The sequence below is a fragment of the Pogona vitticeps genome, chromosome 1 (assembly GCF_051106095.1).
Source record: "Pogona vitticeps strain Pit_001003342236 chromosome 1, PviZW2.1, whole genome shotgun sequence".
NCBI lineage: Eukaryota > Metazoa > Chordata > Lepidosauria > Squamata > Agamidae > Pogona > Pogona vitticeps.
In genome coordinates, this window is record NC_135783.1 from 332009453 (window position 1) to 332037189 (window position 27737).

General features: G+C 38.7%; 1 protein-coding gene across 3 annotated transcripts in view; it reads right to left on the bottom strand.

The window, feature by feature from the left end:
• The window catches only part of BTBD7 (BTB domain containing 7), a 100041-nt gene that overhangs the window by 6772 nt on the left and 65532 nt on the right, over positions 1 to 27737 (bottom strand). For all 3 annotated transcript variants that reach the window (XM_072986599.2, XM_020802210.3, XM_020802211.3), the window contains 7 exons: positions 20237 to 20445; positions 15735 to 15810; positions 10361 to 10521; positions 8917 to 9060; positions 7720 to 7909; positions 4316 to 4494; positions 2932 to 3360 (listed from right to left, as the gene is read on the bottom strand). In XM_072986599.2, the coding sequence (XP_072842700.2) occupies positions 2932 to 3360; positions 4316 to 4494; positions 7720 to 7909; positions 8917 to 9060; positions 10361 to 10521; positions 15735 to 15810; positions 20237 to 20445 (1388 nt within the window). The remainder of the gene's footprint in view (positions 1 to 2931; positions 3361 to 4315; positions 4495 to 7719; positions 7910 to 8916; positions 9061 to 10360; positions 10522 to 15734; positions 15811 to 20236; positions 20446 to 27737) is intronic.

Here is a 27737-nt window from a genome sequence, read left to right on the forward strand (position 1 = left end):
CCACCAGTGTAAATGTACAAGAGGATTCTTGCTGCTTTCTAATATCCCACACTTGCTGTCCATAAAGATTAGTTTCCCAAATCACTTCCTTTAGACATTTAGATCTGGCCAGAAAAACAGGCAGAAGCTATAACAAGCTTGGAGACAGTGGTATCAATGCCATAAATTGCTACAGATGAAGTGGTCCTAAGTCTCTAAATCAGAACTCAACCATGTAGCATACTAATCTTCAAAACTGAAAACAGAATATCTAAAAGAATGCTTTTATGCCTGCAGTGCACTAAACAACTAGCATCTCCTTTAGAGATTTATTTTGGGCTGCTTATAAGTAGGATTACCTAATTCAGTAGCCACGTTACAAGAAGCAATGCCAATCGCAAATTCTTCAAAATGATTTGGTGAATTAATCAATTTAGAAAACAGCAAAAGACCAGCCCTTCTGACTTCGAACAAGGACATGCTTGTCATATTTTACAGACTCCAGTTTAGAAAAATTCAAATCAGGCAAGTGGAAGAAACAGATATTCTGCTGAAGTTGGTAGTTTGCAAATAAGGGCTATCAACTACAGTGATCTCTCTACACTCAGGAGTTCAAAGAATGTGGTGGGAAATAACTTTCTTTTAAAATGAATTAATAGCAGATGTATTTCAGTCTAGCTACCAGAAACACGCAGACAGAATTTGTGCAGCTTTGTCCAATAAAATGGTTTTCTTGTTACTCAGACAAGCAAATGGAATAGATTGGGTAGTAGGAAATACAGTGGTGCCTCACTTAGTGATGTTAATCCATTCCGGAAAAAACATTGCTAAGTGATTTAATCGCTAAGTGATATTAAAAAGCCCATAGGAACGTATTAAAATGCGTTTAATACGTTCCTATGGGCTAAAAACTTACCTTAAAGCGAAATTCCTCCATAGCGGCAGCCATTTTGGGTGCCTGTAAAGCGAGGCAAAACAGCGGCGGTCATTTGTTTTTGCGGCGGCCATTTTGGAACCGCTGATCAGCTGTTTAAAAAAGTTCGCTTTGCCATGATTGCTTCCCCGCAATCATCACAAAGTGAATTTTAGCCATAGGGGACATCGCTAAGTGATCGCTCCAACAATGGCCAAAAGTCCATTGCAAAGTGATTTCATCTCTCAACGGAGTGATCACTAAGCGAGGCACCACTGTAATCTACACTTCAACACATCTTTGTTGGGAATAATTACAAAAGGAAAGAATTTTGCCCATAATGGAATGGAAGTGAATTTAACTTTCATTATAGCTCAGGAATTGCTTAAAGAACAAGAAAATATACCTCCAGGTTCTTTGTTCATTATTAGAACATTCACCCAACTATCACCAAATCTCTGAAACCATAATAACCACATTTTAATTATTTGTTCCAGGCCAGCCTTTATGTTGTCTGCAGTGTGTTTTATATAACAAGGACCAAGACAATTTTTACACTGAATGCTACATTTTCTTCATTTTTAAAGACAAGGCTGTGACCCTAGTCTTCACATATTTATTTTTATTTATTTTATTTGTTCAATTTATATCCTGCCCATCTGGTATATTCTACCACTCTGGGCGGCTTACAGAAATTGTAAGGTCTTTGCCTTCAGGGATTAAGGCACAAATTGCCCTTTAATACATTGTGATGAGATATCCAACTGAACACAAGTTAATTTAAAAGTAAGGTAATGAGTCAGAAACATTCAGGAAGGTTTCAGTATTACTTTCAAAAGCTGGAGATGGTGGTGGGGAGACTTATGAAGGCAATAGTGAAGAACCAGTAGCAGGTGTGACAGAATGGGTAACCACTAATGGTGGGCAGAGACAGAAGCAAAAGTGGGTCTACAAACATACAGGCAAACTTCACAAACACAGAAAGGGGTATGCAGGCAAGCAAACAGAGGCCTTCTGTCTCTAGTCGGGAGGCAGACAGGAGAGGGATGGCTGGGGCAAGCCCTGTCTTCAGGTAGGACAGTGCCCCACTTCCCTAATTAACAAGCCACCACTGCTAAGGACCGTCTTACTAAAGTTACTGTCTCTGTTCTCCCATATTTACTCAACCTTCGCATTTCACAATGAAGAGGTTTGGAAAAGAAAATACTCATTTCTCTAGCAATTAATTAAACATTCTTCTGCCTCTATTTAAGCTGAGGGCAGATTTGCTTTATGTTATGGATGTTGTGCTTCCTGGCACCACACTGGGCAAGTACCTGCACAATTCTATTAAGTCATGAAGATAACCCGAAATGTCACAGAACACTTAACCCGAGGCCTTGCTAGGCTTGTGTCTGATATAGAGGCAAGTTACAGATTGGTTATGTGTGAGTAGGGCCAGTCCTACTGTTAGGCAAAGCTAGGCAGCTGTTTCAGGAAAGAGATAAATTGAAATTTGTAATGTTATGATTTTATATATTTTTATACTGTTTTGTTTTATTTTGTAAGCCGCCCCGAGTAGACATGGTCTAGAGGGGCGGGGTAAAAATCAAATAAATAAATAAATTCTAGATGTCATGAAACTGCAGCAAATTTAATTTGCCATTACAGAATGTTTACGATCAAGAGTTGGGGTGTTTGAAGGTAAACATTGATAGTTCTCTCTCACATGCACTCTGGTAGTGAGGGAGGCTGCTATTTGTGTTCTGCCTTGGGTATTAAGCTACCTCAAAGGACTATTATGAAACGGTCCAGAGCAAGAGTGGCCTTGATCGGCTAGATAGGCGGGATATAAATAAAATAAATAAAAATAAATAAGAATAATAATGACCCCTCAACTGTTTTGGGATGAAGCAGAAAGTTAACTCTTTTTATATTAGCAAGTTCCAAATGGCTATGATAAAGGCCAGATTCTGTCTACTTCACCAGAACTGCACCATTTAACATCCAACTATTCAGAGCATCACTGGTGTTATGTAGTTTGTGAACAGCATACTTACCACTTGCTTCTCAGCAGCTAGCACAGCGGCTGCAGCAGCAACTGTTTGTCTTCCCAGTCCTGTAGTGTTAGTGCAATCGGGGGGTGTGCCTTTGACACCAGACAGATAGATGGGTGGGGCTGCTTTAGGTGCTGTTCTGGCTTGAAAGAGTGAATGGTTGCAGGGATAAGAAAAGGAGCGTGAGGGATGCTGAGCCTGTCCCCTTGGTTTCCAACCCACTTTGAACTGGTTGTGGATTGGGGTAGCTGGTGGATGGTAAGGAGGTGGAGGAGGGGGCAATGGTGGGTGGAAGGCCACAAAAGAGTCGAGTTCTGTAAACATGGTTTCTGCTGTGGGTGTGCTGTTCACACGACACCGTCCCGACTGTCTCAGGGTCAAAAGTGGGCTTTCATCCCCAAAGTGCTCATCAGGAAAGAACTTGTGAGGATTCTGCAACAGAGAGAAAGAATATACAAGAAATGGGAGAATTTATCTAGACCTCTCTTGTAAAGACAGAGAATGACTTAGTTTTATGGACTTGCTTTTACAGAGTCCCAGGGTTCAACATTTTCACAAATATGAATTTGTGCTCTACTTCTACTGTTGCAAAATAAACTTCTTGCTTTCCTCCTTCTTCCGTATCAACTGGTTTTACACGACAATAATTCTGAAACCCAAAATATACACAATGACACATGCAGTAATTATAGAAATACCTGGCCAAAGTGCCCCGGGGGCAAAATACAGATTCTATTGGTGGGCACCTCTTTCATTTCCCAGCAGTATAAATATGTCCACACAAATCCTTCTCATATAGACCACCACTGGGTGGCTCCCTTTATGGAATAAATGAAGTGTTCTATATCTCTTACCCATTTTAGTGTGCTTCTTTCTTTGGTTAGCATGCTTCCTTTTTTATTTAGAACAGAGAAGACACTGATTTGAAGTTCCATTTATTTTTTCTCCAGCAGCACATTTTTGAGTTTACAAGATTAAGAAAAAATGTTGGCTTGGCATTGCAGGTTTTATACTAGGATTCTTAAAATTGTCTGGGCCTTGTTCAATAAGCTTTAGAGAACATCTTTATTACTGTTGCTATTCTTCCTTTAGTTCCATACTCTGAGATGCATTTATTTTTTCTATGGTTAACTCATTGGGAACTTTCAAAATATAGCATCATAAAGGTGTACTGGGAATAATTTGATGCACTATGCATTTTGTTCATATAACCTATCTTCTGTTATCCTGCCTGAATATACCAATGAAAAATACTGCAAATTCTCATTAACCTCTCTTACAGAAAGACATTCATTCTCATATGCACATATAATCACACGCCCCATTTTCAAGTTTGTAAACAGTGGAAAGCAGCATGTCTGGCATTTTTATTGACACCATTTCATACCTGCAAGAGCTCAGCGGCAGAATCAGAAAGTCCAAATTCCCTCAACACACGGATCTGAATCTCATAGCTGACAGTGGCCCCTTCTCCACAATTAAGAGCATAAGCTCTTTGCACTTGCTCAGTATGGCGTAACTCCTGCAGCCTTTTGACCATCTCTTTCACAACAGACAGAGGAGGAACTGAGGGGAAAAGGAAAATCAAGGGGTCACTCTCCAAACTGAAATTATTTTCTGCATTGCTATGGTGAGCTGTAATTGGCTACTAGTGAATGTTGCTGAAGACTTAATTGTAAAGGAGGAAGCCACACAGCAAAGCCATTGTTGGGCAAAGACATGCTAGGCAGAACAAGTGAGCTAATGAGCAGGGCAGAATCTCCTCCTTCAAACCACATGGACTCAGTGATATTGGGAAGAGCTGTCTGTCCAAAAGAAAACATCCTTTTGCCCCTAGGTATCTTTCCTATGGCACATCGTCCAGTAGCCATGTGGCTCAATGAAAAATCCAACTCTGCCTTTCCCTGTGAACATGGCCCAACAGGCCTCACAGGTTCTGCTTCAATCTACTATCATTTCTCCTGATTTCCCCCTTTGCCTTCTGCCAAGGGGCACCTCATTATTTTCCTGCCAGTATCACCTTCAGACATTACATCTTTTTCTGCCTAATGTGCTATTTTCAGAGGCTTGCTTGAGCTACACAATTTTTCTTTTCTTTTCTTTTACAATATTTGTTGTAACAAAGCTGAGATTGTTTAGAATTCCTTAACGGTATCCTAGAAGCATCCCATAGCCATCCCTAATATAACTACTCCAGTTTAAAGCATCAGTATAGAACTTAACATAAGCCATACTAGGAATAAAGCCATTTGATGCAATGCCACTTTTTCCTAAAGCAGATACAAATAAGCTTCCCTATGCTTTTGCACCCCAAATCTGCCCCTTTTAATCTCTTTATCATGCATTTATTTTAAGACCTTATGGGAAGTTTTTTTTAATAAAAAATCTCAGCTTTGTGCTTCTTCTGGGATGCTACCAGCAGACTCAAAACCAGTTTTCTTAGCATACATTTGATATTTGGGCTAAATATTAAAATTATAAAACCACGGGAATATCAAAAACTTAGAACATAATAGAGTAAAAAAATACAATAAAACTGCCAAAATACAAGTCAAAATAAAATTGTGAAAATGTAGTTCTTATAGAGGACTTATTTCACTTACACTTTATCAAGAGGTAATCATACAAAATACGGGCTATTTAGACATCTCCATGACAAATGCTTAGGGCAGTGACATTGAATTATGAATTCAGGAGAGAAAAAGCACACAGTTCTGCCCACAGAATTAGAAATCAAAAAGTATTTGTGTTCATGAAATTTATTTCAACTTTTGTCTCACCCCCACCCACATCTTGAAGACAGTGAATTACACAATCCAGTAAGATACTGAACGCCTAAATACTAAGCTATAGTATTTTATGAAAGAAGAAAAGGGTTTAAAAACAACACCTATGTACGTTCCAGCCATTAAAGATTATCCCCAATTTACAACATTTCCAGAAAATATTCAGGTTTCAGTTCAAGCTAATAATTGGACCATCATTTATAAGTGCACTGCTTAGTCATCAAGAGACAACACACTTATATTGGTTCTTACTACTGAATGTGCTTGTTTCATTGGCTAACTTTAAGTTCGAGATAGACAACCCAGCTGGAGCAGCCATTCCATTATCCATTCAAGCAAGGAACAATTGGGAAATTAAATAGCATTTCCCAGTTTTCTCTTGCTTGGGTGGAAAGTGGAATGGTTGAAGTTGGGCTGGTAGGTAGGTAGGTAAACAAACAAACAAACAAACAAACAAACAAACAAACAAATAAATAAATAAATAAATAAAAATAAAATGAAGCCTATTGTAAAAGGCAAGTTGGGGGACATGGTGGTGCTGCAAGTTAAACCGCAGAAGCCTCTGTGCTGCAAGGTCAGAAGACCTGCAGTTGTAAGATCGAATCTACGCGATGGACTGAACCCCTGTTGCTTTTCCCAGCTCCCGCCAATCTAGCGGTTCGAAAGCATGCAAAAATGCGAGTAGATAGGTACCACCACGGTGGGAAGGTAACAGCGTTCCGTGTCTAAGTCGCACTGGCCATGTGACCACGGAAGATTGTCTTCGGACAAAAATGCCAGCTCTATGGGTTGGAAACGGAGATGAGTACTGCCCTCTAGAGTCGGACACGACTGGACAAATTGTCAAGGGAAACCTTTACCTAAAAGGCAAGTTAACTGCTTTGTTCAAAACTGACTGCTGAAAGAAGTGAGACCAGGAGGACACCTAATAGATGTGTCTACCATACTGCACTGACAGAGTTATATGTTGCTGAACTCAATTTATTTTGCTGGTTCAAGAACGTTCCCAGCTGGACATTAATGAAGCTAAACATTTGTTGGATTACTGTACTTAAGCTTCATATGGCCTCCCTATACATTTCTAGCCCAACTGAAGACACTGAATATGCTCTGTTACTGACAGAGGCATTCTCATTTTTATTCTGCTGACATGATTAAAATATAATTTATTGTAAAATAAATTTATTGACTGATTTTGAACTAAGTTGAAGCAGAGAGCCTGGTTGGTATGCCTTAACAACCTGGATGGCACACCTTCATTTTCCATATTAACAATTTCTGCTCAACTTTTAGTATGAAGAGTTCTTTGCTTAAATTTATTCCAGCCTCCTTTACCATGCTCTATTTTGACTGTGTGAGATTACTCTGCAATCCCAGGTAACTATATGTGTTAGATGCCACAATCTCAATTGAAATTCTTTTCCCCCCAAATTATGCAATAGTTTTATTCACAAACAGCTGTCCTCTGAAAGCCAAAGTCTTAGATCACTCATCAATGTATCTTTGTTAATGAATCAAAAACAGATCACAAACTCTTTATTTTAATGTACATTACAAGGTTATATGTTGTTATGTGCTACCAAGTTGGAAACAATTAGTAGTGACTCTAATATGGCTTTCAAGGTAGGTGAGATATTTACGGAATGGTTTTGCTAGTTCCATACCCCCAATAATCTTCCATGACTGAGTGGGGATTTGCACCCAGGCATCCTGAGTCCCACCCAGTCCAAATGCTCCATTCCACTGCACCACACTGGATATCCAACATATTGTATTACCATAATATTTTCAAAATAAATCTGTGCACCTACAGGGACTTAATTCTGTTGCCTGTTCAAAAAATCAAGAGGATTTGAATCTTCATTTTTAAAAAGCTGACCTCGGATTCCATAGAAACCATTAAATGCTATTTCTCCCATTTTTGTCATGAAACTCTAATCAGGAAAATAGAGATCGTTGCATTTAATGATGTTTAACAGAGTCAATAATTAATAGATCAGATTACCTGGGATTTCATTGGCTACAACTGATGGAGGACTGGATTGGTTACTGCTCATTTGCTGGTGATTTATCACATGACAGCACTGTGGAACTGCATTGTTTACCATGTACAAAGTGTCTGGTACGTTGGACATTCTAACCATCCGTAAACGAACTAGGTCAGTCTGTTCCACCATCATCTCGTCCAGAACTGACTGAAATACAGATTAAATCAAGAGTTCACACTACACACTGACTCACAGCATAAATTAATCAATAAAATTAGTACGATACTACAAACATAATCTGTCACATCTGCAGTACATTACTTACATTTGGCTTGACAATACCATATTAGAACAGCTAGAATGAACTCTAATTTACTTTTGTCCAGGGATATATGCATTTGCATTCAACATCAAATATCATGGTGTTCTCATAACTAACAAGGGCCAACTTCTTTTCTTGACCCTGCTTAATCAAGTCATGACGTGCATTCCAGCAATATCACCCTTACTAATTCTGCATTAGTATCATCATCATCAAAGAGAAGCCCCTCTGCTGACCCAAAACATCAGGCCTCAAACTCCAAACATATAATGCCTGATGACAACTGTATACCTTTAAACAACTCTCTTAAGCATGCTGAAGGTGCTAAAGTTCCTTTAAAGCACTTGCCTACTTTACTGTGTGAAGGGGAAGTCAGAAGAGGGATCTAGTAAGTCCTACATAGCAAAACAATCCAAATAGAGGCCAAAATCTATGAATTGTTGGGTCCTAATCATAATTTTTTAAAAAAAGTATAGATTAATACACTATCTCCTAATAGTGAAAGAGAATTTATTATCTCTGTTCCATAATGAAATCTCCAACCTGTATCATCATACATGTTTTTAAACAAAGTCTTTTAACAACAACAAAAATCTGATTTAAATTTTAAAATCAAATTCACATTTTTAAAACTCCAATTTTAGAATATATTTTAAACATCTTTTTTTCAGTATACTGCTAGCCAGATATCCTTTTAATGGGGTTATATTCTACACTAGAGCACCTTGGAAGAAAGACAGATTTGGATTTAGAAGTTAAACTGAAAACACCTGCATACTTTAGGTTAGCAATTTTGTTTGAACGTAACACACCAAACACCCTGCTGATTAAGGCTGATTAGTTAACTGTTATGTTAGTTACAACAGAGGATTTATCAGCCTCTTCTAATTACCTTTGCCTCTTCCACATATGGTGAAAACAGCCTTGGTCTCACATAAATCCCTGCATTCTTTTGCCGCAGCCAAGCATTTGACTTTCCACCCTCTGCTGTTGGTAGCATGTCTGAAGGAGGAGTACTAATGAGGCCTCTCTTCATCTTTTGATGACAGACAGAATCAGACAGAGAAACCAAGAAACGGTCAGGGTTAAATCACATACATGAAATGACAAGAACTCTGCTTGAAGAGTCACAGCAATCACCCATAACTGCCTCAAACACAAATCAAGAAATTTATCAGTGTAATACAGTGCCCTGAAGATGGAGTAAGACACTAAAGGTCTGTGGGCTGAATGCAAACAACAAAGTCTCTGAATCTGTCCACTGGATTTCCTTCAAGCCTTACTCCATCACTGTCCCTCCTCTCCACTCTTGCTACATACATGACCAGTACAGAAGACAATTAGGCTGGCAAACCAGGGGAAGTGCTTTGCTGTATCAGTCCAATATAAGACCTAGAGCTCTGATAACCAGTGGGATGTACAGTGGACCCTCGACTTACAGACGGCTCGACTTACACTTTTTGAGTAACAGATTTCTCTAGCTGCAAAATTTAGGTTCGACTTGCAGCCAGAGAATCGACCTACAGACCAAAAAATAACCAAAATGGAACAAAAATGGCTGGTTACGGATTAATCGGTTTTCAATGCATTGTGGGTTAATGGAGCCTCGACCTACAGACTTTTCGACCTGCAGCCACTGTTCCAATATGGATTAATTCCGTAAGTAGATGATCCACTGTATCTCCAGAGGGAGGCATATTAGGACTTCACAAGAGGCATGTGTAGTTTGAAAAAGCATATTCAGTTTTATGATATAAGAAAGAATGAGCTTCCCCCAAGTTGCCTGTTCTCAATGGCTGGATTTGTGTCATAATCTGAAGGAAAGGTGCTTTTCACAACCCAACATCAGCCTATCATCCTGTAGTTCATAAAAACTGAGAAAAACATTATCAAATATAAAGAGAAAAAAGAAAGGAAACTTTGAAAGTTACATACAGAACAAATGCAGGGCCAAAAGACTTAGATAACCTATTGATTTAAAACGCAACATTGGAAGTTTATGAAAAAAAGCCACAAATGAATGTTTTATAATTCTGGAGGAAGAATTTTCAGCATAGTACTAAAAATTAAAAGCATTCCCTCCTTTAATTGTGAAATTTACTGTGGAAAAGCTGAGCATATCATTACTGCTGTGGTCAATAATAAAGACTGACAAACAAGCAGTGACCCAACATTTACATTACAAAATTCCATAAGTGTTTAGAAAAGAAGACAAAAGGAAAGGAAAATGAGGAAGTGGCCAATTTGAAGAGAGGGCATGAGATGTTTTGTTACCAACAAGGAGGTATGGATTTTAAAAGGCTGTGAAACATGGCCAAAAGTGAACTAACACTTACAGAATCCGTTAGCACTTCACTGTTCATAGGCAAAATATGCTCAATGCGAACAAATGGCAGGAGAAGAGAAAGGATTTCTTTTAGTTCCTCAATGTCAAGATCTCTCCTCTTCACACCTCGTTTGTTGACGCTGTGAGCTGTGCCACTCAGCAAATTCGGCTCTGCAGGGGAAAGAACAGGCAGGTTCAGTGTTTTAATTTCTGTTAAAGCAAAAAACATGTTGTAGAACAAATGAGTAGGCCCAATGATCAGTAGGGGGTTGTTGTTTAAAACTCCACAGTAAGTTCCATTGACTCAAAAGTTGCAACTAGAATAGTCTCATTTGGATGAATGTAATTTACAGAAGTGTTGATCTATCAAATATTCACTGATTTAATGCACGTTAGTATGCGAATGAACAGAATTTAACCCATTTTGTGCAAAGCAAGTTTTTCCTACCAATATTAGAACGTGGTTACATCAGAGAGAAAAAGCATCTTTGAATTGGGTCCAGCATGTTTTATATCTATTTTTGACTACATGATATACATGGAAGCTTGGGGGGGGGGTTCTGCACAGGAATTGGAAATATTCAATATTCTTATTATTTATTAAAAGCATTGATATGGCACCCAAACAACATATACTGTATTTTCCTGTGTATAAGATGCTGCTTTTTCCTAAAATCGTTAGATTAAAAATTGAGTGATGTCAGCTGATGCTGAACAAAACAATTGCAACAGTGCTCAGATGGAACAGGGACTTCCAATGTCCCAGTGTTCTGAGCACAGAGGCTGAATAAAGTTAGTGTGATACATAATATGACAGTACTGGTATGTAAATGTTACCTAATTACTAAATAAAATGTGTTCTATTTTTGTTTAAAATACTGATTTCTTAATTTGGGGTTAGAAAAGTGGGGGGGCATCGTACGTATACATGGGGACATCTTATACATGGAAAAATACAGTATTCTCTGGTTGCTTATTATAAAAAAACAAGCAGCACAACATAAAATCAATCAGTAATGTTTGTGGCAACACCAAAGTAGCACAAACCATAGAATTCAAGGAATACACCAAAGATCTAAAAAGCATTACAAGTTTTTAAAACTACAAAATCCATGGAAATAAAAAGCAAGTGGCCTAAATCAAGATCTCACTCCTAAACAAGAGCCTCGTGGCGCAGTGGTTAAACCACTGTACTGCAGCCAAAACTGTGTTCACGACCTGGAGTTCAATCCCAGGTAGCTGGCTCAAGGTTGACTCAGCCTTCTATCCTTCCAAGGTCGGTAAAATGAGTACCCAACTCGCTGGGGTGGGGTGGGGGCAATGTGTAGCCTGCATAATTAACTTGTAAACCACCCAGAGAGTGCTTGAAGCACTATGGGGCGGTATATAAGCAGCACACTTTTTGCTTTGCATGCTTTAAACAGAAAAGAGCCATCAAACTAATGGGAAATTGTCATATCAACATTTACGCAAGTTCCACTGATTCAGTGAACCTACTATGGTTGGGACCAAAAGGTGGGTTCAGGTCAGTATTTTTAAAAAGTAGCACACAATAAAAAGCCATGTATCAAAACTATTTTCTATTTGATATTACTACTAAAGCTACAAGAAAAATCATGGACTTTGATGTATGTATCAATCACTTAGCTGGGACTTTGATTTGCTCATCATAACATAACACAAGGCTCTTTCAGAAAATGTGATCCTTTCGGGGAAAGTGATACTACCAGGTGCTTGGAAAGAGAAGAGTTGGTGTAGGTTTCAGTCTTTAAACAAGTCAACCTTGCATGGATCATGCTGCTGAGCCGCATTTAAATACAGGATGTTAGAATTATCAGCAACTACCTCAGTGTCCCTCAGTTGTATCTTCTACTTCACAAACTGAAAATCAGGGGTCGGAACTTTGATAGGTCCAAGAACAATTTTCAGCTCTCAGGATTCTCTAGGGACTGCACAGGCCATAAAGAAAGGACTGAAAACTAAAGTTATTAGAAGTCCACTTACAACTTTAAAAAATCAGAATTTTTTAGTTTTAAGTGTCAGACTGGAGGGGACTATAATCTACTAAAAAGGCTGAATCATAGTTCCTGAATACTTCTAGGATCAGCTGTACATTGTTTGTTTGTTCTTTCGTTCTTTCTTTCGTTCTTTCTTTCTTTCTTAGTAGCTGAGAACAAGTGTAGCCTCCAAGGCAATTTTTGTGGTTTGTAGCCCCATCCTCCTTTCTTTCGCTTTGTGGGGGAGGGAGGGCTTGATGGATTTTTAATCCTTTAGCCAATGGCAATTCTTATAACGGTCCACAAAAAAGTAAAAAGTGTTAAGCAAATTTAGCAACCAGCTATGCATTCGCTGGAGCAAATGGTCTTAAGTTCATGTACACTCTAAAAAAAGTTGTGACAAATGAAGGGGCCTTCAGACACTGATGGGCGTCACAATGAAAATACTGATTCAATGTGCAGCACAACTGAAATTCTGCACTGGGAACATTTAGACAAGTAATCAAAAGTAAAACTGCCCATATCATACTTCTTTATACAAATTCCACATTTGGAAATATTGCACACTACTACATCTGAAAAAGGCTATTCTGGAGTTGAAAAAATGTGCAGAAGGGAACAACAAAATGATCAAGAGCTAGAGCAGCTCCCCAATGTGAAAGGTTGTAACATTTAGGGCTGTTGAAGTTTAGAGAAAGGGAAGTAAAGAGTTAATGATGAGAGGTACATAGAAGTGCATATGATGAGAAAGAAGTGGACAGAGAGATGCCTTCCCCCCACCTCAAATGGTAGAATCTGAGGCCATTCAATTAAGCTGAATGATGAAAGGTTCAGAATAAATAAAAGACGGCACATAATCAAATTATATAGACTTGTTACCATATGATACAGTAATATCCACCAGTCTGGATAGCGTTAAAAGGCAATGCAACAAATTCATGGAGGATAAGGCCATCATTGATTACTAGTAGCAATTATGCCTATTTTATTTCCCATTTTGAATATAATACTTGTTTAATTATTTTAAAATGTATGTATACGTACTGGTTTTTATTTTTAAATGTTATCTTTTAATGATGTAAGCTGCTTTAGGTTCTTTTGAAGGAAAAAGGTGGTGTAAAATATTTTAAATACAAAAATAAGTGTTCTGTTTTGTGGACTTTTCACAGGAATCTGGTTGGCCACTGTGAAAACCGAATGTTTGGCTACATTTGCCATTAAACTTTTGGGAATATACTTTAGACCAAATTGGCAGAGATTCTACCTTGCATAGCAAATAAAAAACACTTCAAAACCCTGAGACTCAATGTTTGACAGTCCAAAAATACACATTTTATTTCAACATAAAAATTGAGGGAATTAAGGTGGAATTTCCCCTCCAAAGTGTACACATAAGATTAAGAAAATATATCCTAAGAGTCAATGTAAAAATGGATTGGAACTAGAAGGCTATCTATTCCAGCTTCCCAAATTATTCACTCACCACCTTCTAAAGAACAATCAAATGTAAACCAGATCATAGCGAACAAAATCCTGATGGCACAACTTTGCACAGTGTAAATGTGAGCAAGCACTGAAGTGTTTGATTTAAAGTAAGGTTGTGAGGCTCCCTAGGGATCTCCTTTTCTCTGGGCAAGCCTCCAGGAGCCTCAGCATGGTAGGTGGTTGGGCCTTGAACAATCAAAAATCTCCACTAGATTGCTGCTGAGATTGGGACTGCTGGTCAATCCGGCGGCAGTTTTTTTCTATTTCTTCCTCCCCTCCTAATCCCAAGACTGCCAAAGGCTTTCTCAGGGCAAAGGGGAGCCTAGGGAGTCTTGGATAGGAAACCTTTGCTTTAAATTAAATGCTTTCAGTACCTACTCTGGGTTATGCCACACACAGTTATGCCAACTGGATTTTGCCCAGTGTGTCACAAGTACACCTATCATAATGTAAAGCTAGAAAAAAAATAATCAATTCAGCACTTAACCAGAACTTTATATACACTTTGATAAGCACATCTGATACGCATGTATAGATCCCAGTTCAACTGAGGCAACTTCAAATGCTCCTCTTTGAGATGCCCCATCCAAAATAAATGAACATGTTCTTTTGGGTAAGGAAGCTCTGTGGGAATATTGAAATTCCTGAGTTTGCAAGAAAGTGCTAGATCAAAGTAAATGTGTTCAGGCCCAGGATCTACAGAGATTGTGAATGACATCACTGAGGCATAATCCATCAGGAATATTTGTTGGAACAAAGGTAAGTATGATAAAGGTAACATCTGTTGGAACAAAGGTAAGTATGAACAAATGTAAGTATGATGCATTAAACTGCAGCTTAGGGTACACAAGAGAGAAGCCACAACTCTGTGGGAAAGCTAATGCTTTGCAAGCAAAAGCATCCAGCCTTGTTGAATTTTAATTTTATTTTATTACACTTATATCCCACTTTTCCTCCATTGAGATCAAGGTAGCATATATCAGTGGTTCTCAAACTGGGGTGCCCAGATGTCCTTGAACACAGTTCCCAGAAGCCTTCACCACTTGCTGTGCTGGCCAGGAGTTCTGGGAGTTGCAGTCCAAGAACATCTGGGGACCCAAGTTTCCTCCTCTCAGTTCTTTCTCTTAACAACCCTGTGAAGCAACTCATGCTGAGTGTGTGACTGATGAAACATCAACACATCAGCTTCAACCAATCAAACAAGTAGAAGTTGTCCAATATTCTAACCATTATCCCACTATGGATTTCCAATTCATGTAAACACATCTATGTAAGAAGGTTCAATGCTCAGATTTGGCATCAGGCAGCTTAATATGCACCACCATCAGAGAGGAGGATTTTAGCTTTAAAAAAAAAGATGACCTAGGGGACAAAGCTGAATACGTACAGTGAATAGAAAATGGATAAAGAGAGTTTAAGTTGACCTCCGCATTCTGATAATACTAGATCCTTGGTCACCTACTAAAGGTGAATGAATGGCGAGAAGATCCATGACAGATTAATGGAAGCACTTCTTCATATAGGGCATAATTAAACTGTAGAATTCATTGCTACAAACCTGGACCAATATTAAAAACCACTGGAAAAATTCACAGAAGACAAGCCTATGAACAATGGCCAGTTGTGATGGAAACACTTTATGTTCCCTCCAATTTCTATTGGAAAACAAGGACGGAGAAGCGAGTGCACCTGTGCCCTGCTTGTGGTCTTCTCCGTGGTAACTGGGCTAGCCACTATGTGAACAGAAGGCTTAACAGAATAGGCCTTTGGCCTAACTCAGCACAGGTCTTCTTATATACTTATACACCCTTTCTTCATTTTTTAAAGCTTAAAGATATCAATTTCTTTATTAATGAATGCCACACAAAGTTAAATCAGATATGTCTGTTACAATGTACTCACCCCGATCTGCTATTCTTTTCATCAACTGATGTTCGCCCCATTTAACAAGGTACTTCAGGACATCTTGCTCACTTGCCTGTCACAGAAGTATTAAAGATAAAGCGTGAACACAAATAGTTATGGTCAATACACAGTACTGATGAAAAGAAGTCTATGATACACAATTTTTGTTCACAGCATTTTAGAAAAACTAGTCACATTCAAAGAACTATTAACCCTACTATCATTCCACACTTCATTCTTCAATAAAATCAATTAAAGATCTGAGCTAACCTCCCCAAAACTACTGTAGCACCTTTTCCCAAGATGTGTTGGTCTCCAGTGTTCATCATCCCTAGCAACCAAAATAATACTGGCTGGGGATTAGGGGAATTATAGACATACCTGGAGGGTACCAAGCTATGATAAGGTTAACATCGACTCTTTGGGTGTGTGTGTTTTTTCAATAAATATTTTATTGTATTTTTTCTACTTTTCTATCCATTGCAACCAGAGTGATTTATTACAATATGTTCCATTCATTTAATCTTGTCTTATAATCTCTAACATAATATTAATCTAATCTATTCTACTTAAATCAGTGTAGATTTCATCCGGGTATAAAGAGGTTCCCATTTATTATTATCCAGTCTATCATTTAATGTATCTGTCAAAATATCCATTTCTGCTAGTTCCAAAATCTTCTCAATAAATTCCTTCTTTGTCGGCACCTTTGAAGTCTTCAACTTACTGACATATACAATTCTAGCTGCAGTTATCAGGTGTAAGGTCAACTGTCACTGTTTTTTCAAGTGTAGCTGGTAATATATTCAATAAGAAAATTTCTGGTGTCAAAGCAATTTTAACCCCTAAAATTTTCTCTATCATTTCATGAATCATTTTCCAAAAGTCCTTGGCCCTTCTGCACATCCACCACATACGATAGAAGTTCTGAACTTTCTTTTCACATTTCCAACACTTATTAGAAACATTTTAATACATTTTTGTTAATTTATCTGGTGTTACATACCATATATAAAACATATTGTATATATTTTCTTTTAGATTTATAGATTTAGTCATTTTAATATTTCATTCCCAAATTCCTAACCAGGCTCTTAGTTCTACATTATGACCTATATTTTGAGCCCATTTTACCATGCAACCCCTCACAATTTCATCTTCCATTTTTTACTCCATTAAAGTATTATATAAACCTTTAATCAATTTTTCCTCTGCATCCAGCAACCCCTTATCCAAAGGTATTTTGTCTTTCTGAAACCCTGTAGCATTATCTTTTACATATCTTTACAAGTTTATTGACCATCATTCTAAGGTAATACCTTGTTCTGCCAGTTCATCTTTATTCTTTAGATTAAAATCACGATCTAATATCTCGGCCTATCTCCCATTTGTTCCTTGAGATGTTCCTGCCAGATGAGAGAACGCTTCTAATGGAACTAACCATAATGATATCTTTCTATAATGTTATGCCTTAATTGTCTTCCAAACCCATAACAGAGCTCTCCTGATCAAATGTAAATTAAATGTTTTGCATTGCTTATCATCTTGGTACCATAGGTAGGCATGCCAGCCTAGCCTTAAATCATGCCCTTCAATTTTTAAAGTCTCCCATTTTGTAGAATAACGCATACCCTCACCCAGGGCAGAGCTGCTGCTCTGTAATAATTCATCCAGTCTGGTAGGCCAAACTCTCCTCTTCGTTTATTGTCCTGAAAAGCCTTAAGTTTTATTTTTTTTTCTGTCCGAAACATACTTGGTCATTATCTTATTCAGTTCTTTTAAAAATCTTGTTTTGATAATATTGGAATTGTCTGATAGAGGAAAACTGGCTTTGGTGAGTTTTGGAATAAATGACAGTTTTCGTCATAGATTCAGGCACCTGTTAGTGGTGGTGAACAGTTACAATGAAAAATGAAGAAAATATGTTCAACCTATGTGACTTAGGAGGAGAAAATTCCTTTCAGTGCTGCTGATGTGGCACCTGAAAAGGAACTGAGCAGAAGGTATCAAGGCATGCCTAAAAATGTGCAGTGCAGGAATCCATCAAAAACTCTGCTCAGGTCTAGAAGATTGCAACTGTGGCACTGCACAGAAGCAAGACCTGACTGGTTTGCTTGTGTCACAGAGACAACTAAGAAGAAAAAGTGGCAGCTTCATGGAGTTATTTGCTGGGATATTGTGCAAGAAATGAAATCTGTAGTTTCATATGAAGCTGGGAGTCCAAAGTGCCAGAGGGTAGGATTTGTTTATCTACAACAAGCTAGCAAGAGGACCTGCAAGTCCCTCAGCAAGAGTATCTCCGGAAGATTCACAGTAGCTTCCAGCTTGGAGTAAGGTAAGATGCTAGCTCCTTTCTTGAGTTGTCCAAAAGGACAGGGTCACTCATTCACCTCATTTTCTGCTCTGGAGACATCTGGAAGCAGCACGGTAAATGAACATGAGAAGGCTGACCCCTTCTTCTCTCTCAAGTCTTTCACATATGAAAAAGGCGGCAGAAAGAAATAATGGCTAGTTACCAAAGACAAATTAAGGTTTGTTGCCCCTTTGGTCATCGTCTCTCATCTGTAGCCCTCATGAGCTTCCCCATCATTTTCTCCCATCTCTTTTCTCAGAAAGAATAAGTTACGGAAGAAAAGACAGAACAGCTGTGCAAAACATTCTGGTTAACAGTACCAGGAGCCCTAGGTCCAGAAGTACCCCTTGATGATTATAAAATAAGACAAAAAGAAAATCTTCTATATTCTTACCAAGCATCCAGAAAAAAAAAGAAACAAGGGGATACTGTATTTTAAAATTAATTACACAATAAATTGTGCCTTTGACATGTGGTCACACATAGTACTGGAGTCTTCCAAATAACTGAGCAGCAGAACAAATCTGGAGAGGGTGGGGAGACAATGGCTGGCTGAAACCAGAGAAACCCTGTTCATCTCATACAAGAAAAAAGTGTTTAAGTGATGAGCTACATCCCCTTTTCTTCCCCAAAACATTTATTTTTCTTGTGAGTACTACCATATAATTTCCATAAACCTCTGAACAGGCAAGGCAAAAATTAAGCCTAAAAAGAGTTTCACTTACAATAATTTGCAACTGCTTCTAAACTATTATTAGGCTTTCAAGTAATAGTTTATACTGCCAGTCTGGCTTGGGTTATACTGCCAAGAAGGCAGAATACTTTCTTTAATCACTACCTCTGCAAGATTATTGTGTGTATATATGCCAGTACAAAGACCCTATCAACCGAACTTCTGGTCTGCATATAATGCTGGTAAATGCTATGTTGGTCCAAAAGAAATCTGAATTAAAACTAGACCCGACAGAGGAGGAAAGGGCTGACCTGGTGTGTATAACTGAAACCAGCATAGGAAAGGAAAGGGATATTAGCCCTTTCCCAGTTATGCTCCCCAGGATATTTGATCAAGCATCATGGCAGGTCAGAAGGGGGTCTAAGTGTTGCCATAGTCCACAGAATTTCCATTAATATCAGCAGGATCTGTGTCCTGTCATGCCAAGGTTTGAAGTGTCTTTACCTCATGCTGGACCACTGGGACAGAACAGGACTTTGTGTTGGCAAACCACTCACTCTATGACTCAACACTTTATACCAGAACTTTAAAATATATCTCCGCTGCTGTGCATTCTTGGAGGAAACAGATAACCTAGACCCATTTCAATCAGGGTTTAGCCCATGTGGGGCTTCCCTTGAGGATGATCCAGAGACTGCAGTGGGTCCAGAATGTGGTGGCCAGAGTGGTGGTAGGCATGAGCAGATTTGATTGCAGCCCCACAGTTTTGGCTATTTACTACTGAAGACAGAAATTTTAGGTACTGAAACTAAGGACAGAGTTAAGATTAGTTTATTTGCTGAAGTTGCCTTAACTACAAAAAAAATCCTTTAAAGTTTTACAGAGGATTACATTACATCTGGGTTGCAGATAAATTGCCATAAATGAGAAATGTTGGTTTTAACTATAACAAAGTTCAGTTTAGGACCTCAGTACTTGTCAGAATAGCTACCCATTCCACACACTCTTCACAATCTATGATGTTAAAAATTGTGACAACCAAGGGGGCCAAAAGAGTTAACACCAGGAACTCCACGTTCTCTGTCATGGCATCTTCCCTCTGGAACAGGCTTCCAACAGAGGTGAAACAGAATTATTTAAAGCTGTCTTTTATTAGTGTTTTTAACCACTGGCCTGAGGAGTCTAAGTTTGTTTTAAATTGCTTAATTCTATTTAAATGTGTGTTTTCAGAGAGTGACAATGTTTTATTTACATTATGGTGTTTATTGTATAGTGTATTTTGTACTGCTAATTTTAATGTGATTTGTCATGTTGTGAACCACCCAGAGAGTGTAGACCCCCTTCTGCACATATTCATCAGAACAGGACCTTTTCTCCTTCTTCCTTCTGCAGTAAGATTTATATGCTGCTGGTAGGTGATTAACAAAGCCTTCAGGTCCTCATTGTGAGAAATTTGAGAGCAAGAATAATTACCTGCAAGTAATCAGATTGAATTGCAGTTTGCAGGTGGTCTTTGCTGAGTTCATAAAAGACATCTGAAGTCATGACCTGCGTAAACTCCTCACAGAGGAAATGCAGTGCTTGGCGGTGTACCCATTTGGAGCCATACGGCTGAGAACTCCACTTGAGAATGGCAATTAAAGTGTCTAGTGAGATGCTCTCAGCGATAATATCTTCACAGCCTACAAAAAGCAGAAAGCGAAACATTATTCAATGAGGTTCAGGAATGGATGCTAATTGCCACTGTAGAGCAAAAGTACCACCATCTCATTTATGATGTTACAACCAGTCCTTTAGGAAAGATTATGAAAGAAAAAGAGCATGGATTATCTATCTATTTACAACATGACTGGGAACAAATCACAACATTTCAATGTAGAGTTAGATTAATGATTTGAGTAATTCAACAGTATCTTAAAAGTATCCTGACTAGAGGTAAGCTCCACTGTTATCTAAGAATTTTTTAACTAATGTCAAAACCGAATTCAGGCTATTTACATAGGCATGAGAAATGCATTTTCAGTTATTTTTAACTGGATAATTCAAAAACAGATAAGTATAAGATTCCCTGGTCCCATACAGCAGAAGCTTCTGTAGTTTCCTTAGGGTTAAAAGATTCTGTATAAATCAAAGCTGTCTTCAGGAAGAACTTGTACTTAGTGGTATACCATCTGCACTGTACATAGACTTCCTTAGCATTTTAACTGTACAAACTAAATGCTTCAGTATATTGACATCTGCTAACAGAATACTAGAAGCAGTGCCTATGAAATTAATACAATTAGATATTATCAAGAGAGCTACAGCTCTCTTAAAGAGCTGAAATTCCACCCCTGCCGTTGATTTTCCTGTTGGTTAGGATTTGCAGATGGTTGGTTCCTATAAATCAGGGTAAATGATCAGAGAAATCTCAGTATTCCCATTCATATACAATGTTAAGGTCCTAAAAGAGAGTGCTCTCCCACTGGAATAATGCTGACTCTGGATCCATAAAATCCAAAGGTGCACTAGTCCTTTGAGTGAGGCTGGTTCAGACCACTTAGCTTTATTACCCAAGTCTCAGAAGTTGCTATTTTACTCATGGGCTAAATCCTTCTAATATTTATATCTTCATTTGCTGCTTCTTTATTAGTGTGCTATTATAAGCATCATATAAGAAAGGAAAACATATTGACACTTTTGAATTTGTGAGTTTCAAATTCAAATTCAAATCCTATCCTTGTCAAAGAGACCACATTCTAGACTAGTTAAACCACTGCACGATGCAGCAATATGACAGACAACATCAGGGTCTCTACAGCAAAGAACCATGTGATAGCCTGTCAACTCTGCAGAAACTCTGATTTCACACTTTAATCATTTCAGAATTAAGCTGGCAGACAACTGATGTTTTCATCTATTCTCTACTTTTTCCTATGTCTACTCTTCAACTTCTGGTTATAAGCTGTCAGACTGAGTACGCTTCACAAGGCATATAAAACGATTTACAATCTTCTTTAAAGAGTCACGGGGGAAAAATCTTAAAGATGAATAACAGAAACCAACATATAATGACTCTTGTAAAGCCAGGTTATCATTCCGTGGTCTAACTGAAACCAGAAATTATGTATCAGATCTAGCAGACTACACATTGACATTATAATTTCAATTGAAGATTTCACGTTTGACATTTAAGTTCTATGTCTAATAAATCAACACTAGTTATACAAACAGATAAGTGATTTCCCCAAAAATCAATCCAACACAATTAATTTGTAAAAAGGAAAAATATTCAGACAACTTATTAATCTACTATACAAGTATTTTTGCTGTTTGTAGGAGACTTCTTAGCTCTTGATTCTTCTCTGAAGAAAAGCTCGTCCTTTCTAAATTCTGAAATACTGAAAACTGTTTCAGAGGCTGACTAATCCCAGCCATGGAAGGCCAGTGATACACAAGAAAGAGTTATGACACAAGTACATAAACAAAGCTGAACTGCTGCTGTACTGTAAACTTCCTTTTGACTGTGTAGGGAGAACATATCACACTACTGGCAAGTATGACAAGGAACCAGAAAGCCCCAGGCAGAGACCTGTTCTACTATGTTTGGAGAACAGATTAATTAATCCAAGTAAGGCACAAAAATTTTCATCAAAGACATAATGCTGCATCTAACCTTGTATTATGATTTTGTCTTCTCAAATCCATTCCAACACTACACAAGTTAGTAGTACAAAGCATGTTGCATATGCAGACAAACAGCTCTCAAGATTTTACAGCTTTCAGAAAGTAAGTACGGGAAAATATTTACCTTCTAAGCTTAAATCCCAGCCTGAAACCATGCCTAAAGCCCTCCTTGTCTTAACAGAACTAGTTTATGGCTCTTTGCAATCCAGATATTAATGCCAGAATTAGTAATCCAACTTGTTTTTAAAGAAAGGCTGATGGAAGGGAAACTGAAAAAATTCATAGTCCAAATCTCAACCCAGCTTTTCTCATTTTTAACTTTTCTTCTCACTGTTAACTGTTCTAGGCACAATCAGATATTACTTTTCCAAAATAGTAACTATAGAATTAAACCTGCTCTAGAAACAATAGTCTGAGTGTAATAAAAGCATTCCATGTGGAGTTGCTTTCTAGTGTGTGTTTTGTAGCCCTTACAATACCAGTCTTGTTCCAACATTTTTGTTTCTGTGCTCAGTTCAAGGCGTATGAATTAATAATAGTCTCCAGGCAGGACAGCTGAAAGATCACTTCCTCCTATGTGAATCTGTTCATCATTGATGATTTCCGAAGCCATTACATTTTTCATCAAAAGGAGATAGGTTACTGATGACAAACTCAAAAAATGTACTTTTTCGAACAATGGCTTCCAGGACCCCTCAGCTGGTATGACCATAATGCCCGAAGATTCAGAGAGCTGCAATCTCCCAAAGCAACTTTTCCAAGCTCAGCTCCCTCCTATAGGAAGTCAGACTGGCCTCATTTTTATCTACCTTTAGGCATTTTAAAAACCTGTTATTGAGTTTTTAAAAAAATCATTCTGTTGCCGGGATGTTCTGAAATTAGGGTTCTCCATCTGATATTTTGTTAAAAGATCATTTAAAAATTATATATTGCCTCAGGGGCCCTGTTCAGACCAATCAGCAATTCATAAATGCCTTAATGAATCCATGGCATTTTATCTTTCCTCCCTAGAAGTTCACTTATGCCCTCTTGCTCTCTCCTTCACTCCTCCCCTCCATTTAGTGGTATAATTCTTGACTGATTACATAACTCAACATCCTGGAGATCTGAACTGACAAACTGTGATTTAATCTGTGCTTACAATCACACAGGAACTCGGGATCAGAGCATGTGGAGGTGTGGCTTGTTCTAAGCTAGTACTGTAAATCATGGTTTATTGACTCTAAACTCTTATAGCTGAAGTGAGCCTTTGTCTGGGAGCTGTACAGCTACACTTTCTAAGACATCCATGTATACTGTACATGCATTACTCTTCAGAATTTATTCCAAAAGTACCACTGTGAAGAAAAATTGTGCCAGAGCCAGGTCCTAGGTTTCCTACATTTCAATGAACATCATACACACATATCATACATGAGCTAAATTGTTCAAAAGCTACTATTTGGGAACTACTGTTAAGACTGAGCAAAAAAAGGTTGTGATAGAGTAAAGCAGACAGACACAAAATCTGTCAATGATCATTAGTATTTGTTTGAAACTCTGTGTTTTTAGCTTATAAACAAGCTGCTGCCAGGCAGCGACAGGGGGAATAGGTCATTGCTTTCAAATGTCTTCCCTACTGGAGTTGAATTTCTTTGAAATGTCGGTTATACCCTGACTATGCATGACTTTTTGCATGACTGTACTCATGTACTTGGTATTTATTACTATGCTTCCAAAGAGAACAGTAACTCCAGCAACTAGATTCAGATAAAACAAATAAATGGACAGGGTGGACTGAATTTAAATCACTACTCAGAAAGATACAGTTTACTCATATGCTTGTTGTAACCTACATATATTTTTCATAGTCTCCTTGCCTGAGTCCAGCTCCAGTAATCATTTAACCCAGTGATGGCGAACCTTTTCGAGCCCAAACTGCAACACAAACCCAAATTATTTCTTTCAAAGTGCCAACACTGCAATTAAACCTGAATACTGAGGTTTTAGTTTAGAAAAAAAAACAACTCATACAGTTGTCTGAACTAATGAACATCATACAGTTGTCTGAACTAATCAACACATTTTCTCTTAAAATACACAATAGCAGAGCTTTCAATGATACAAACACTTTTATTGAAAAAAGCCCATCAACTCTAGTAAATGGAAAATTATTAAAGTAATACATTGTACACATGGCCTGTAGCCAGGTATTTATACAAACTTTTAAAATAATTCTGTGCATGTATTTTTGGGTAAGAGATACTCAACTTGTAATATGATTATATGCCAGACTGAAATTGTATGGGGCGAGCCTTACTCCAGGTCCTTTCCCTGCTTCTACAGGTGTTGGATTAGTAAAAGCAAAAGTCAACCTGTATTAGTATGAGCAGGATAAACAAGAAAACTAAACTTGCTTAATACACTTTAAACAACTCCTAAACTAGTGTCTTGGACTGCAAACACTGCATTAGGTAAAAGTTTGAATTTGGCATGCTTTTGCACAATTAATGTGATTTTTGATGTTGTATGCATGCTGATATTTTGTTAAACCTTGTCTCATACGCCGTTAGTTTGAGAGCAACACATGCAGCACTCAGGTCATCTTGTTAGTCTCTTTCTGGTATCAGATATATCATTCAAAGCTGAAAACAGCTGCTCACAAGCATAAACTAACCCAAACAATTTAAGAAGAGCAATCCCAAGTGCTTTCATTGACTTAAAATTGGCAGAGAATTCCACACTTTGAGGATTTCATTTTCAGAACTACCAACTGTGCTGTCCTTTGTCATCCCTTTGCACTCTGTCTTCTCCAGTGTTGCAGGCAGGTCATAGAATTTATTTTTCCAGATAGAGTTTTCTTGAAATTCTGATAGTTTCATTTCCAGATTTCTAAAATCTAACCGGTGTAAGCAGGAAATATCAAGTTCTTCAAATATGGCTTCATCTGGAGAAGTAAGAAAATACAGGACTGTCTCCATCTTACGGATCTGTAAAAATCTGTTCCTAAAATTCTCCTTTGCAGCTGCTACAATGCTAGAAAATTCCTTGTAGATTTCCTGATGGCTTGTAGGACTGTCTGTAAATGCAGAATTTTCCAAGTGCATTTTTAGATTTCAGCTGCCACTTTCAAGTTTTCTCTCGAATGTTCTGATGTCACAAAACATCCTTTCTGCTGTTTTCCCTAAACCTTGCAGTTTTTTGTTCAGCATATTGAAGTGTGCTGTAAAATCTGTAAAAAAATGAGGTTGGTAAGCTAGGCTATATCAGTGACTTGTGGATATTCTTACTCCTTTTCAGCCATAAACAACCTAATTTCATCTAAGCAGGCTACAAACCTCTCCAGGACTCGTCCTCCACTCAACCACTGGGCATTACTGTACTGAAGTAAAGTATTATATGTTGCCTGGACCCCGTAAAGAAGTTCTTGAAACTGTTGAAAATTAAGAGCACGAGCCATGATGTAATTCACCATTTTTGTGACATCTCTGAAGATATTGTCTAATTTTTTGCTGTTTTCTCTGGCACAAAGAGCTTCTTGATGTATAATACAATGAAACTGAATGACCGGATGTTTTACTTCTTTAACAAAGAACTGTATGAAACCAGATGTAACCCCCACCATGCAAGGTGCCCCATCACTAGTAACTGAAACTACTTTTTCTGCTCTTGTGACAAGAAAGCCTCCATCACAGCATTGTCGACATCTCTCCCTTGTGTTATTCCAGGCAAAGACAACAGTTTCACCAGCTCTTCTCTCATGATGTTGCCAACAGCATAATGCAAAATTACTGCTGCGTATGTGTAGGCATCCATCAGTCTCAAGACACTATGGTTGTGTGCTCTACATAGAGGTCTTGGAACAGCGTCTAGTGTGGCTGAGAAGGCCAATTCGAGAGTGACAATCCCTTCCACCCTGAAGACAAATACAGTGGAGTCTCAAATTACGGTCGGCTTCACTTACATACTTTTCGACCTACGGACTTCTCCGGCTGCAAAGTTTAACTTCGACTTGCGGCCGGAGAATCAACCTACAGACCAGGAGGGGGAGGCAGGGAAAGCACTAAATTCAAATTTGCCTCTTTCTCCGCCTCCCCATTCCAGTCCGTAGGCCATAGGTCATGCCTTGGGATGCCTTCCAGGGCTGCCCTCCCCTGGTAGGCCCGGTCTACCAAGCTTTCCCGGGCAGTAGACAGGGGACACCAGGGAAGGCCTCCCCTGGTAGGCTTGTCCACTCTGGGAAAGCCTGCGTCGGCGGAGGGGGGGAAGCTCTGAGAGGCCTCCAGCAGTCACGCCGAAGCCCTCGGAGTCCTCCAGCTGCAGCGATGGCAGTGGCGGGGAAGCTCTGCGAGGCCTCTGGCAGCCGCACCAAAGCCCTTGGAGTCCTCCAGCAGCGGCAATGGCAGCGGTTGGGGAGCTCCGAGAGGCCTCCAGCAGCGGCTCCGAAGCCCTCGGAGTCCTCCAGCAGTGGTGATGGCAGCGGACCCCTGGAAGGCGTCAGAAAGGTAAGGTTTTATTTTTAAATTTTAATTTTAATTTTGTGTTTGTGTGTGAGAGAGGTTCTTGGGCAGGTTACGGATTAAATGGTTTTCAATGCATTCCTATGGGGAATGCATTTTCGACCTGTGTACTTTTCGACCTACGGACTCTGTTCCAATACGGATTAATTCCGTAGGTCGAGACCCCACTGTATGTCCCCTTGTCCAGCTCCCTGATTTTGCTGGTTTCGGGACTGCCTCTTTGCCTCAGCCTGCTGAACAAGTGTCTCTTCAAATTGCTGCACTGCCTGCCTCTAGGCTGAACGCTCAGATGTCAAAGTTTCCCATTTGTTAAGGTCCATTCCTAAGGCCTTCAGATCCTTCGTATTGCAGCTGTGGTCTCCCTCTGGGGCGCTTTCCCTGCACTAATTCTCCATACAGGAGATCTTTTGGAATCCAACCATCAGCCATGTTCACGACATGCCCAAGCCAATGTAGGTATCGCTGTTTCAGTAATATATACATGCTAAAAATTCCAGCTTGTTCCAGGACTATCCTATTTGGAACTTTGTCCTGCCAGGTGATACAAAAAAATGCATCAGAGACAGTTCATATGGAATGTGTTCAACTTCCTCTCCTGCCATGTAAAAAGGGTCCAGGACTCACTGCAGTACAGTAGTGTACTCAGGACACAGGCTCTATAGACTTGGATCTTGGTATATGCCATCAGCTTCTTGTTAAGCCATACTCTTTAGTGAGTGAGCTCATCCTTAAGTTCCAGTGATTCAAATTGGTTTATTCTGTGACTTACTTAAGCATAGCAAGGCACAATTAAATTAGGTCTATTTGAA